This window comes from Hemicordylus capensis, chromosome 1 (assembly GCF_027244095.1).
Source record: "Hemicordylus capensis ecotype Gifberg chromosome 1, rHemCap1.1.pri, whole genome shotgun sequence".
Lineage (NCBI taxonomy): Eukaryota > Metazoa > Chordata > Lepidosauria > Squamata > Cordylidae > Hemicordylus > Hemicordylus capensis.
The window spans coordinates 14,658,559-14,671,483 of record NC_069657.1 but is presented as its reverse complement, the minus strand read 5'-3'; the positions used below and the strand labels follow the sequence as shown (position 1 = coordinate 14,671,483).

The 12,925-nt window shown below is 46.3% G+C and overlaps 1 protein-coding gene across 8 annotated transcripts in view; it reads right to left on the bottom strand.

Moving 5' to 3' along the window:
* Positions 1–12,925, bottom strand: part of SYNE2 (spectrin repeat containing nuclear envelope protein 2) — a 368,664-nt gene that overhangs the window by 332,844 nt on the left and 22,895 nt on the right. For 6 of the 8 annotated variants that reach the window (XM_053287373.1, XM_053287409.1, XM_053287398.1 and 3 more), the window contains exons 1-2: positions 11,306–11,444; positions 10,784–10,902 (exon numbers count right to left, since the gene is read on the bottom strand). In XM_053287373.1, coding sequence (XP_053143348.1) covers positions 10,784–10,856 — 73 coding nt within the window. In that variant the 5' untranslated portion in view covers positions 10,857–10,902; positions 11,306–11,444. Of the gene's footprint in view, positions 1–10,783; positions 10,903–11,305; positions 11,445–12,925 lie in introns of those variants that run through there. The other 2 variants (XM_053287380.1, XM_053287390.1) reach the window with 2 other exon arrangements.

The following is a 12,925-nucleotide window of genomic DNA, read 5'->3' as shown; positions in this document are numbered from 1 at the left end:
GGCCTGTTTTAATAAAGCTCTACATGACCTTGGATTTATCTTGCCCTAGTTTCCCCCCGCCCTTCTTCCCCCCCCCATGTAACTGACCTTAAATAAATAGATTACTGTATACCCCAGATTAGTAAAACTCTTCCTTTGCTCCTGCTCAAAACCAATGCCAAAACATTCCAAACCAGACACTTGACTACAACCTGCACCTATTAATTTAAAAAGCAAAATCAATGAAAAGTCCCATTGTTTTCTTGTCATCTTTTCTTCTTTGCTCTTTTTGGAGGGCATCCACTCTGAAGCAGGAACACTTACAACATTCTTTCCATCTACAGTGGTCCCTCGACTTACGAACTACTTGACATCCGAATTTTTCGACTTACGAAAGGAAAAAGTGGCCGCATGCTTACGAATTTTTCGACATCCGAACGGAAAACCATTGGCGGTTTTAGATGTGGTTTCCTCGACTTACGAATTTTAGATGCGGTTTCCTCGACTTACAAATTTTGATAATGTGGTCGTTGCCCCATGGCGAGCAATGCTCCGCAGGAGTTTGCAGAGTTTGCATTTTGCATGCCTTTAAAGTGCACTTGATAAAGAGTTTTGCACATAAAACTGGGTGTCTGGGTCTTTTTCCTAGGCTCCGGAACGAATTAATCCGTTTCCAATGCATTCCTATGGGAAACCGCTTTTCGACTTACGAACTTTTCGACCTACGAATGTGCATTCGGAACGGATTAACTTCGTAAGTCGAGGGACCACTGTACATGTATATACCTAGATATATAGATATCGATACAGATACAGATACAGATATAGATGAGGCAGTATATAATTATGATAAATATATTTCTCCATGCATTTGGGGGTTCCAAACTACCTGAGCTTGTTTCCAGAGGACACCAAGGCACTTGCTATCCACCATACTTCATTTTATTTATTTCCAGACTGTGTTCGGTGGCTGGGAAGATGGGAGATTCAGTCCAACAACATCTGGGGACCCAGGTTTCAGAATCCCTGCCACAATACAAAATCCACCCTGCCAGTCTGCTGTACAAAGGTTGGCAAAAATGCCCTGCAGAAGCTGACGGGATGGAAATAATATACTGTGAGCCTGTTATTTCTAGGGCCATGCCAGTATGACAAGGCATAAGCACATTACTCTGAAGTTGTCTCCTTTTCTTTCTTTCTTTCCTAAAATGATCCAGCAGTTTCACATATGGACATCTGCCTTCCCTACAAAACAATAACTCAATTGACCCTTCCCAGCACACTCCGGATATTTTTATCTCCCCCCTCTATGTTGGGGACTACAAGCAGACTTGGTTCAAGCACGCGACGCCTGCTTCAAGAGCGACCCGATTTAAATGCTTGTTGAATCAGCACCCAATCATGAGAGTTAAATAGGTTAAGAAGGGGAATTATGCTCCGGTGATGGTGTACAAATTGGATCAGCAGGCATGGAGGGTAAATCCTGCACAGGCTTGCTCAATGGGAGCTCACACCTGCTCATCCCCCCCCCACCCCCTTACACTCCAAGGCTTAGTAGCCATGGGAACAAGATGGAGGAAGGTGTGTGTTGGTGTGTGATGGAGGGGAGATCAGCTGCCACAAGCCTCAAGACACTGGCTGCTCTGTAGAAGAGAGGTAGGAGAGAGGTTACTACTAGAGGTTAAGTGGAAGGAGTCTGCTTTAGGACCAGCTAAGAGGGGCAGCTGAGTTGCCAACTCTGAATGAAGCTATTCCTGGAGGTTCCCACCCAATATTTTACACAATATCAGGCCATTAAAATCTCCAGGATGGCTTCCATGGAGTTACCAGCTCTAACTGAAGCTATTCCTGGAGGGGGTTTCCCCCCTCGATATTTTTCCGATATTTGACAGAATATCAGAATATTACTGCGAGGCTTTTATGCGAGTTGGAAGCTGCCCAAAAAACCTGATGCAAAAAAGTGGATTTTTTTTTTTTAACCCCAGATATAAATCGCGCTACATTCTAACGAGCAGAGAAAAACCCGAATTGTGTGTGAAGTGCTCCCTGATAGCTCACAGGGACTTTGAGGTAAATCTGGCCAAAATATGAACACATCCCCTCCATTCTGGAGGAGATGCAAGCTAAAAACTTAATGTGGAAATGGGCATGGAACCCCAGGGGCCAAAATCTGGTTAGGGGGCCTCCCTAATGCATGCATACCCTAAGCCACGCCCCCTGCATCTGATGTCATATGCAAGAGGCGGGACAACCAACATCTCCCCGCCGCCCCTGCCCTGCCCAGTCGCCACTATTTCTTAACTGATGGCCTCCAGGGGGTGAGCCGGGTGGCGGCAGCAGGTGCTGTGGTGGGCTGGTGGGCCTAATAAATTTTAATATATTTAAAAACTTGTTTTAATAATTTTATTCTATTGTTTTTACTGACATGTATTTTAAATGGTGACTTTTAAATCTTTTAAATTTTGTGCACCGTCTAGAGATATACATATCAGGCAAAATAAAAATATGATAGATAGATAGATAGAAAGACAGATAGACAGATGCAGCTTGCTCACCCATAAATGCACTTTGCCCCTTCTGTGCCCCTCAATCATTTCCAGGGGCTGCCACCATTCAGCAGTGCAGTCACATATATGACCCAGCCCTTATTTATTGAGGCTATTCTCACGATTGCAGAAAATCGGGCTAGCCTCCACTAGCCTGATTTTCTGCGGTCATGAGAACCACTAGGCTCGGCTGCAAGCCCGGTGGTTCTAGAGCAGGTAACCCGCTCAAGTACCCCTCCCCTAAAACCGGGTTTGCGGAGCAAGCGCTCCACAAAACTGTGGTTTTTTTAATCGTGAGTAGCCACGACGCAGCTCCACACAGCGGCTACTCATGAGGAGACCCCCGAAGGGGAGGCGAAAAGCCGCCTCCTGGCTCCGGGGGTCTCGCCAGCATGCCCTGCATGCTCGAGCAGGGCATGCTGGAGCTTCGGGGGCCAATTGGCCCCCACTCCCCCCAGTCCCCACGGGCTCTGTCATGGAGCCAGCAATCATGTGGGCGGCCGATCCGGCCACCCAGGGCTCCCGCCCTGCTCATTTGTGGGGAGAGCAGGCTTAGCCCGCTCTCCCCACTAAGCTCCTGAAACCAGGTCTGACTGATCGTGAAACCCGGCTCATTATCTTATACAGCCAGGATGCCCAAGCTTGGTTCTCCAGATGTTGTTGGACTACAACTCCCATCATCTCCACTCACAGTGGCCAAAGGGAGTTGTAGTTCAACAACATGTGGGGACAACTATAGTTGGGAACCCCTACTACAGAGAACAACTTCATACATATCCTGCTCTTCCTCCAAGGAGCCCAGGGTGGTGTACATGGTTACTTTTATCCTCACAACACTGTGAGGTAGGTTAGGCTGAAAGTTAAGTGGCTGGCCCAACGTCACCCAGTGAGTTCTATGGCTGAATGGAGATTTGAACTCAGGTCTCCCCATTCCTAGTCCAGCACTCTAACCACTGCACTACACTGGCCCCCTACTGCATGCATCCATCACATGAGCATACATGCACACCCATCACTGGATTTCTCTGCACTTGGTTATTTTATTTATTTATTGCCTTTCTAGTCCACCTTTCTGCTTCGGCCAAGGCACCCAAGGTGTTTACTATACTAAAGCGAATAGAAAATGAAATGTTGCAGAGACTATTAGTGGTGTTTTTTAAAGCAGAACCACCTCAGGCTGTTGATGAGCTCTTCAGGAGCTGAGGACAAGAGCTCCCTGACCGGAGCTGCTCCTTTCTTGCCTTCCTTCAGGGCACAAAGGTCTCATTTAAGTTCAGACCTGAGTTCAGATGCCTGTACACATACATGCTTTTGTGCAAGAAAGTGTACCTGCACTCATTTTAAAAGTAAGCCTGGGTATACGCCCCTGGAAATGCAAGATACAACTAGGAAATGTACAACTATCTACAGTGAACAAAACCTGTGAATAACTGTACCAGTGTAAATTCTACACAGATTGTACAAGTGTTGAACAGAACGTGTGGACAGGGCTATATCTGATGTGACATAAAAGTCCTGTGTGGGATGTTGTTCTGTCTGGAATGGCTAATTAATGCCAATCATCCCACACTGAAATATACACATGTGAACTGGCATAGATCAAGGGCAAAAGCAGGGTACACAAAGCTCAGCCTTCTTTCTGCCCTGTCTCTCCTGGGGCAAGGAGGAGAGCTAGTCTTGTGGTAGCCAGCATGAATTGTCCCCGCTGCTAAACAGAGTTTGCCCTGGTTTGCATATGAATGTGAGACTACATGTGTGAGCACTGTAAGATATTCCCTTCAGGAGATGGGGCCACTCTGGGAAGAGCGTCTACATGCTTGCATGCAGAAGGTTACATGTTCCCTCCCTGGCATCTCCAGAGATAGGGCTGAGAGAGACTCCTGCCTGCAACCTTGGAGAAGCCGCTGCCAGTCTGTGAAGACAAGACTGAGCTAGATGGAACTATGGTCTGACTCAGTATATGGCAGCTTCCTATGTTTCTATGCAAAATATCTGGTGCTTGAGCCGAGAAAGGCCCAACCCATCAGGCCCTCAGCTAGACTGCAATTTCCTGTTCTTCCTCCTGCAAGAAGCCAAGACTTGTAGAAGGGAAACAGGATGGTGCCAAAGAACGCAGAGGGTTCTGACACTCTCACCCCGATTAGTTGGCAACACTTATAAATGCCACTTGTGCTCATCTCATCTCTAATAAGTTGATGGCCAATTCAAGAAGAATTGTGCACTACCACAGACAGGGTCACCAGGATTGTAAACATGTTACCAGAGGAGACAGTTCTTCCCCGGGGCTTTTATGCACAGCAGGTTTTACCACGAGTTTATGGGGAGGCTTTACAGCAAACTCGCAGTTGTCCCCAAAAAACGCTGCAAATAGATTTTTTTTAACCCCAGATATAAATTGGGTTACACTCAATGCACAGTGAAAAACCTGAACTGCGTGTGAACTTCTCCCTGATAACTCGAGCAGGGACTTCGGGGTAAATCTAGCCAATATATGGACGCACCCCCTCCATTCCGGAGGAGATGCGAGTTAAAGGGCTTCAAAAGCCCCGTGTGAAAAGATTGCAGGCACAACAATTACCAAGGAGGGACGTCTCAGAAATAAATAATCAGTCAGCCATGTGACCCTCCACTTGCAGTATGAAGTGGTACAGTCCCTACTACAACAAATATTTATATACTGCTTTTCAACAAATGTTTCCAAAGCGGTTAATATAAATAATCAATAAATACTGATACTGATGGATCCCTGTCTCCAAAAGGCTCACAATCTAAAAAGAAATGTATGATAGATGCCAGCAACAGCCACTGGAGGGATGCTGTACTGGGGTTGGATAGGGTCAGTTGCTCTCCCCCTGTTCAATAAAGAGAATCACCACTTTTAAAAGGTGCCTCTGCCTGGCGAGGAGGGGCAATCCCAACAAAAGTTGAGCACCATGGTGACAATTATTAGCCCACAGAGTCAGATTTGCCCAGTATGTTTCCATTTGCGCAAGCCTGTTGCACAGCAGCACAAGAAGACTATTTACAAAAATGCTGTGATTCACTATGGAATTTGTTACCCTTCAATTTCCTCATTGCTGGCACTTATCAGCTCCTGTCTATTGAAGGAGGCAGGCGTGGCACTCTTGTTAGGGAGGAACCACACCTGGAAAAGTTTTCCTTTCTAAGAAAGCATCAGGTAATTGAGCATGAATGGTGCCACACCACGGCAAACAGCCTCAAGGACTGTGTTATTTGTATGATGTGGTTAGCAATGAGGTCTGATGTTTGGTCTGCTCTTGTGTGGGAATGAATGAAAGGAAAGCTAAATATGAATTTTAAAAAATAAAATAGAGATGGAGAGAGAATAAAATTCACAAATTAATGGTCACATAAAAACAGACTGAGGATCGAACTCAGAGGAGAGTTGTCATCTGGTAGCAAACATGACTTGTCCCCTTAGCTAAGCAGGGTCTGCCCTGGTTGCATATGAAAGGGAGACTAGAAGTGGGAGCACTGGAAGATATGCCCCTCAGGGAATGGAGCCGCTCTGGGAAGAGCAGAAGGTTCCAAGTTCCCTCCCTGGCAGCAACTCCAAGATAGGGCTGAGAGAGATTCCTGCCTGCAACCTTGGAGAAGCTGCTGCCAGTCTGTGGAGACAATACTGAGCTAGATAGACCAATGGTCTGACTCAGTATATGGCAACTTCCTATGTACCTATGAACTCTGCTTCCAACAAATTTATAATAAAAATTAATAGTTAAATAGTGTAGATCCACTACACCAGAGATACCCAACCTCGAGTTTCCAAATGCTACAAAGGCCGTGGTGGTTAGGGATGATGGAAGTTGTAGTCCCACAACATTGGGCAATCCAATGTTAGGCACCCCTGCCCTATACTGTTCATTCCTGGGCTGAACGTCCACAGTTCAGTTTCCAGATTTTTCTCAGGTATGTCCGAACTTTGACTTCTTCCAATTCCAAAGAGTCAGAGGCCAAATGTGCCTGTAATTTGCATGAATCAAGTGCCAGCTTCAATCTCCGGCTTTGGGGTTAAAAGAAACTCAGGAAGCCAGTGCTAGGAAAGGTCCACACCTGAGACTGTGGAGAGCTACGAACAGACACTACTGGGCCAATGGCCTGACTCACTACAAGGCATATTTATATGCCCTAAGGTTTATAGAAGCGGAAGCTCCTAACGCTTAACTAGGGGGGTTTTCCCAGGGGCTTTTGCTAGCCAGCTATGATGGCCTACAGTTACCCACCCTGGAACATACAAACATAGGAAGCTGCACTGAGTCAGACCACTGGTCTCTCTAGCCCAGTATTGTCTACACTGACTGGCAACAGCTTTCCAGTGTTTCAGGCAAGAGTCTTTCCCAACCCTCCCTGGAGATGACAGGGATTTATTGTGTTTATTTAGCGTGCGTGTGTGTGTGTGTGTGTATGTGTGATTCCAAGTACATATGATTTGTGTTCCCTGTAACAGGGATTCCCAGATGTTGTTGACTACAACTCCCATCATCTCCAGCCAAAGGCCATTGCAGCTGGGGATGATGGGAGTTGTAGTCAACAACATCTAGGAATCCCTGTTACAGGGAACACTACATATGATCTAATATTTATTAGAAACATAAGAAGCTGCCTTCCACCGAGTCAAACCATTGGTCCTTCTAGCTCAGTATTGTCTACGCAGACTGGCAGCGGCTTCTCCAAGGTTGCAGGCAGGAGTCTCTCTCTCAGCCCTATCTTGAAGATGCCAAGGAGGGAACCTTCTGCATGCAGGCATGCAGCAGCTCTTTCCAGAGCGGTCCTACCCCCTAAGGGGAATTCCTTGAGGGGAATATCTTACAGTGCTCACATGTGTTGTCTCCCATTCAAATGCAAACCAGGGTGGACCCTGCTTAGCAAAGGGGACAATTCCTGCTTGCTAGACCAGCTCTCCTGGTCTTGTGGTAGTTATGTATCCTTGCAGAATTAACGAGAGAGAGAGAGAGACAGACAGACAGACAGAACTAGAACATACATTAAAGACTTCAAAAGTCTGTGGTTGCAGAGGTAAGTTTATTGAGTAAAACTGTCCAGTGCATCCCTTCCTGCCCAACAAGTGCTTCACACCTGGCAAAGTTAGTTCTGGGCATTTCACTTGGAAGAGGTAAACAACAGAGCGCAGGGGAACAAGCAGCAGCACGTTTTGATCTGCAGCAAGAAGCCACAGCAGTCAAAAAATCCAAGTTGCAACAGTTGTTCCTTTGACAACGGTTTACACCAACAATGGAATTCAGCAAAGGAAAACATGATGAGACTGCAAGCCCTGAAAGAGGCTAAGATTGCAAATTCCATGGTTAAAAGCTTCGGGAGCCCTCTGTGTTCTACAAGCACACTTGAAGATCCTCTTGAATGATTGCTGCTAAAGCTCTAGCAGGCTACACAGAAAGAAACCAAGGGTATGACTACACTACTGTTGCCAGCTGACCAGCAAACCCTGGCATGGCCTGCTCTTCTGCTTTTAACTGCAGCATGATGTCTTATTATCCCCTTAGGGCAGGCAGAGGTTGAGGCTGAAGAACGACGGCTTGCCTTAAGGCCACTCACTGAGTTCACAGCGGAGGCAAAAGTCTTAACTGGGGACTATCTGGCTCACATCTCACTCACTTAGCTACACATTACACAAACCCTATGATTCGAGATTTCAGCCGTTTTGCATTAGATGGAAGCCACAGACCCTTTCCAAAGCGGAGAAATGCCCCATATCAATGTCCCCCTAAAAGTTGGTAAATGAAGGTTCAGAGGTGGCATGCCAGTGGTAACAGTTGCTGCAGAGCAACAGAAGAAGAGGCTTCTTGCCTTCAGGCCCTGATGGGGGACTTCCCAGAGGTATTTGGCTCGCCACTGTGGGAAGCAGGATGCTGGACTAGGGGCCAGTTTGAGTGACACCTTCCCAGCCCACACAACTGGAAAGGGGGCGTGCTGAGAGTACGGCTAATGGGATGCTTCTGTAGATATCCTGATGCTGTCCCAGCACGTCCCTTTATTATTATTATTTATTAAACTTCTATACCGCCCACACTTTCGTCTCTCGGCAGTAAACATAAAACAAAACACATATACACGGTTAAAACAATACAACCATGCAAAATTAGCCATAAAAATTAAAAACAGTTTTAAAAAGCTGGGAAAACTTGGGTGAAAAGATGGGTTTTCAGGTGTTTTTTGCAAATTGCCAGAGATGGGGAGGATCGTATCTCAGCAGGGAGCGCATTCCACAATCTCGGGGCAGCGACCGAGAAGCCCCGTCTCTGTGTAGACAACAAACGAGTTGACGGTAACTGGAGACAGGCCTCCTCAGATGACCTCAATGGGTGGTGAAGTGAAGAAGATGCTCTCTTAAATACCCAGGGCCTAAGCCGTTTAGGGCTTTGTAGCACTAGCACATAACTAGCACTTTGAATTTTGTCCGGAAATCTATTGACAGCCAGTGAAGCTCCATCGGCAGAGGAGTAATGTGGTCTCTCTGAGATGATCCAGAGACCAGCCTGGCTGCCGCATTCTGAACCAACTGGAGTTTCCGGACTATGTACAAAGGCAGCCCCACATACAGCGCATTACAAAAGTCAAGTCTGGAGGTTGCCAGCAAATGTACCACTGTTTTGAGGTCATTGATCTCAAGAAACAGGTGCAACTGCATATCAGCCAAAGCACCCCTGGACACCACCTCAGTCTGAGAAACCAGGGAGAGGTGTGGATCCAGAAGTACTCCCAGACTGCAAACCTGTTCCTTTTGGTGAAGTGTGACCCATTTATGGCATGGGGGTGGAATGTTCATCCAGATGGCTGCAGAGCAGTAAAGGGACATATTGGCTCCACACTATAAAGTGACAAGAGCAGTAGCAAGCATGAATTGCCCCTTTTGCTAAGTAGGGTCTAGCTTGGTTTGGATTTGGATGGGTGTCTACATGTGAGCCCTGTAAGATATTCCCCTTAGGGGATGTGGCCACAGCAAAGTGGAAGAGCATCTCCTTGCATGCAGAAGGTCCCAAGTTCATTCCCTGGCACAAGGGCATATCAAAGTTGTGGTATGCCTGGGACAAAAGATGAAGATGGGCCCCTGGGCTCCCCAACAGTGTTCCCTCGAACAAGAATTTGCAGATGTTGTTCACTACAATTCCCAGCATCCCCAGCTGCAATGCCTTTGGCTGGTGATTGTGGGAGTTGTAGTCAACAACATCTGGGAATCCCAGTTAGAGGGAACACTGCTCCCCAACCTTCTCCTCCCCCCCTACACCATGTCCTTGCTGTAGAGGTACATTCTCAGCATGCCTTTTCTCTCGCTCCTGCACAAATAATATCACACACTCTCCATGCACCCGTAGACACTTCCACACACATATTTGTGTGCACGTATTACCCTAGCTCAGAAACCCTTTTTAAAACATATATGCCAACTACAATCACCTTCATAAAACATGAACAATGAAGAGCGAAGAGCAAGCTGTCACTCAGTCAGGGTCACTCTCCCTCTGGGGCCCAAAGACATTTCCACCACCACATTTCCTCCAACATCCAACACATTTCCACCACCACTTCTGTTCAGTTATAGCTACGTCCCTGCTCTGGCATCTCCAGGTAGGGCTGGGAGAGACTCCTGCCTGAAACCTTGGAGAGCCACTGCCAGTCAGTGTAGACACTACTGAGCTTGATGGACCAATAATCTGACTCAATATAAGGCAGCTTCCTAGGAACCTATGTTCTTATGACGTACTGGGACAGTGTCAGGATGTCCATGGAAGATGTGTCAGGAGGACATCAGGTCGTCCCTAGAAGATGTGCCCGGAGGCCTTCAAGAGGTCCATGAAAGACATCCCGACAAGTGCACTCTTGGCATATCCCCTTTCTAATCACTGGACTCATAAGCTATCATCTAAACCGGCCTTAGGTGGTCTTTTGTTTTGACCCAGGGGGGATAATTATTATATAGCAATGGCAACACGGCTTCCCTTTTCTGCCATGTAAAAGCCAGCGTGGTGTAGTGGTTAGAGTGCTGGACTAGGACCGGGGAGACCCAAGTTCAAATCCCCATTCAGCCATGATACTTGCTGGGTGACTCTGGGCCAGTCACGTATCTCAGCCTAATCTATTTCACAGGGTTGTTGTGAGGAGAAACTTCAGTATGTAGTACACTGCTCTGGGCTCCTTGGACAAAGAGCGGGATATAAATAAAATGAATGAATGAATGAATGAATGAATGACAACTTTGAGAAAATTCAGCCGGAACTTACCTTGCAATGAAAAATGGAGATCATCAATGGCTGTGGTAGCCTGTTCTTCCATGGCCGGTGATGGGGATGCCATGTTTTGGAAGCTCTAGGATGACTGAAAACTCATTTCAACTGCCAAACTGGAAGGTGGAGGAAAGAGAAAGGGAAAGAACAATTAGGAGACTGGAATGAAATTAGGACACTGGTTTTTAATTGTAAACCACCCAGAGACGCAAGTTTTAGGCAAGTTTTAAAATATAGAAATATTTTAAATAAATAAATAATAAGTAAATGCCTGAATTTCCTGTTCAAAACAGATGCTTGTGAAAAAGTTTGCAGTCTTAACAAGAGCAGCGTGCTTTCTTCTATCTCCCAAGAACAGTGTTTTCTTGAGATTATTTGAATCGGGGACTATGCCTTCTCTCTGAATCATAAAGCCAGCCTTGGGGACCCTATTCAAGCTATTTCTAAAAGCTGGCTAATCTCCAGGCCTGGAAAACCTGCCGCAGTAAAACAGGAAATAGATCTGAAGTCAAAGATCACCTCCTAGATCTGAAAGGGTGCTGAGAGATCTGAAAGCTGGGAAATCAGGTCGAGAGAGCCTCCTGGTACCTTCAGCAAGTGTGTTTCTATCAACGCTCGAGGGCATCCCTTTTCTTTTCTTGCCCCCCCTGCCCCCGCCTCATTAAATCTTTCACGTTCCGAGTTCTCTCCTTGCTCAGCAATTATTATAGCAGGTTGGAAACAAAAGTCGCTGAGCCTACAGAAGATTAGACAATTAAAACGCAACAAAGAAAAGGATGCTGGCTGACATAACAAGAACTGTCATTCTTGCCCTATCTGTATCTTAGCTACCACAATGTACCCCCTGCAAATACCATTTGCGACAGAGTTTATTTTTCAACACTGGGGCCATTTTTCTTCTGAAAGCAGCCCTCATCAATCACACAAGCTCACGTATTTGGACGACTATACACAGTGGGTTTTTTTTCTTTTTCATGTACATAAAATTTCATGCACATGACTGCCATCGGTCAGTTCAGTTGGGCAGGGAAACCTGGTGTGGGAGAAGCTCAAAAGAAAAATTACTAGAGGCCAAACAAATCTAACCTTCCCCCCACCACACAAAAAGGCAATAAATTTACATCAGTCCCTATTGTGGGAGATGCCCAGCTCACACGATTTGTTGTTAGTGATTTCTAAATCTCTTAACATTGCCTTGAGAAATGTACTCCCTCGTTTCTGTTTACTCCCATGCAAGTCCTTAAAAACAAACCTATCTAGAACAAAGGACTTTTTTTTAACACAATCCACATTAGCCAATGGAACTACTTGCCTCAAGATGTTCTAATATCTGTTGGCCAAAAAATAATAATAATAATAATAATAAAAGACAAGATGGCTCTATGAAAAACAGATCTACCATGGGCAACCACCTTAATACAAAAACAGTACACTGCTTCAACATGGAATGAAAGCTGGGGAGAGTGAAGTGCCCTAATCTGGACAATAAGGGCCAATCTACATCAGGCCCTTATTGGGCCCTACGATGTTGTTGGACTACAACTCTCATCATCCACAGTGTTTGGCCACTGAAGGCTGGGGATTATGTGAGTCGTAGTCCAACAATATCTGGGGACCCCAGGTTGAGAACCCCTGTGGGACATGATTCACATGGCGACTTGATTTTGCTTTCCTGTGGTGACCTTCCCAGCCTCATTCTAACACATGACATTAGGAACATAGGAAGCTGCCATATACTGAGTCAGACCATTGGTCCATCTAGCTCAGTATTTTCTACACGGACTGCCAAAAGAAAGAGGGCCTTATGACCCTCCCTAGGGAGGATATTCTACAAAACAGGTGCCAAAACAGAAAAGACCCTGCTTTTCATAGCCGCCAACCTAGCCTTTAGCTTCAGGGAAACTGGAGTGGGAACTCCTATGGTACATAGGCACATAGGAAGCTGCCATATACAGAGTCAGACCATGGGTCCATCTAGCTCAGTATTGTTTACACAGACTGGCAGCAGCTTCTCCAGGGTTGCAGGCAGGAGTCTCTCTCAGCCCTATCTTGGAGATGCTGCCAGGGAGGGAACTTGGAACTTTCTGCTCTTCCCAGAGCGGCTCCATCCCCTGAGGGGAATATCTTACAGTGCTCACA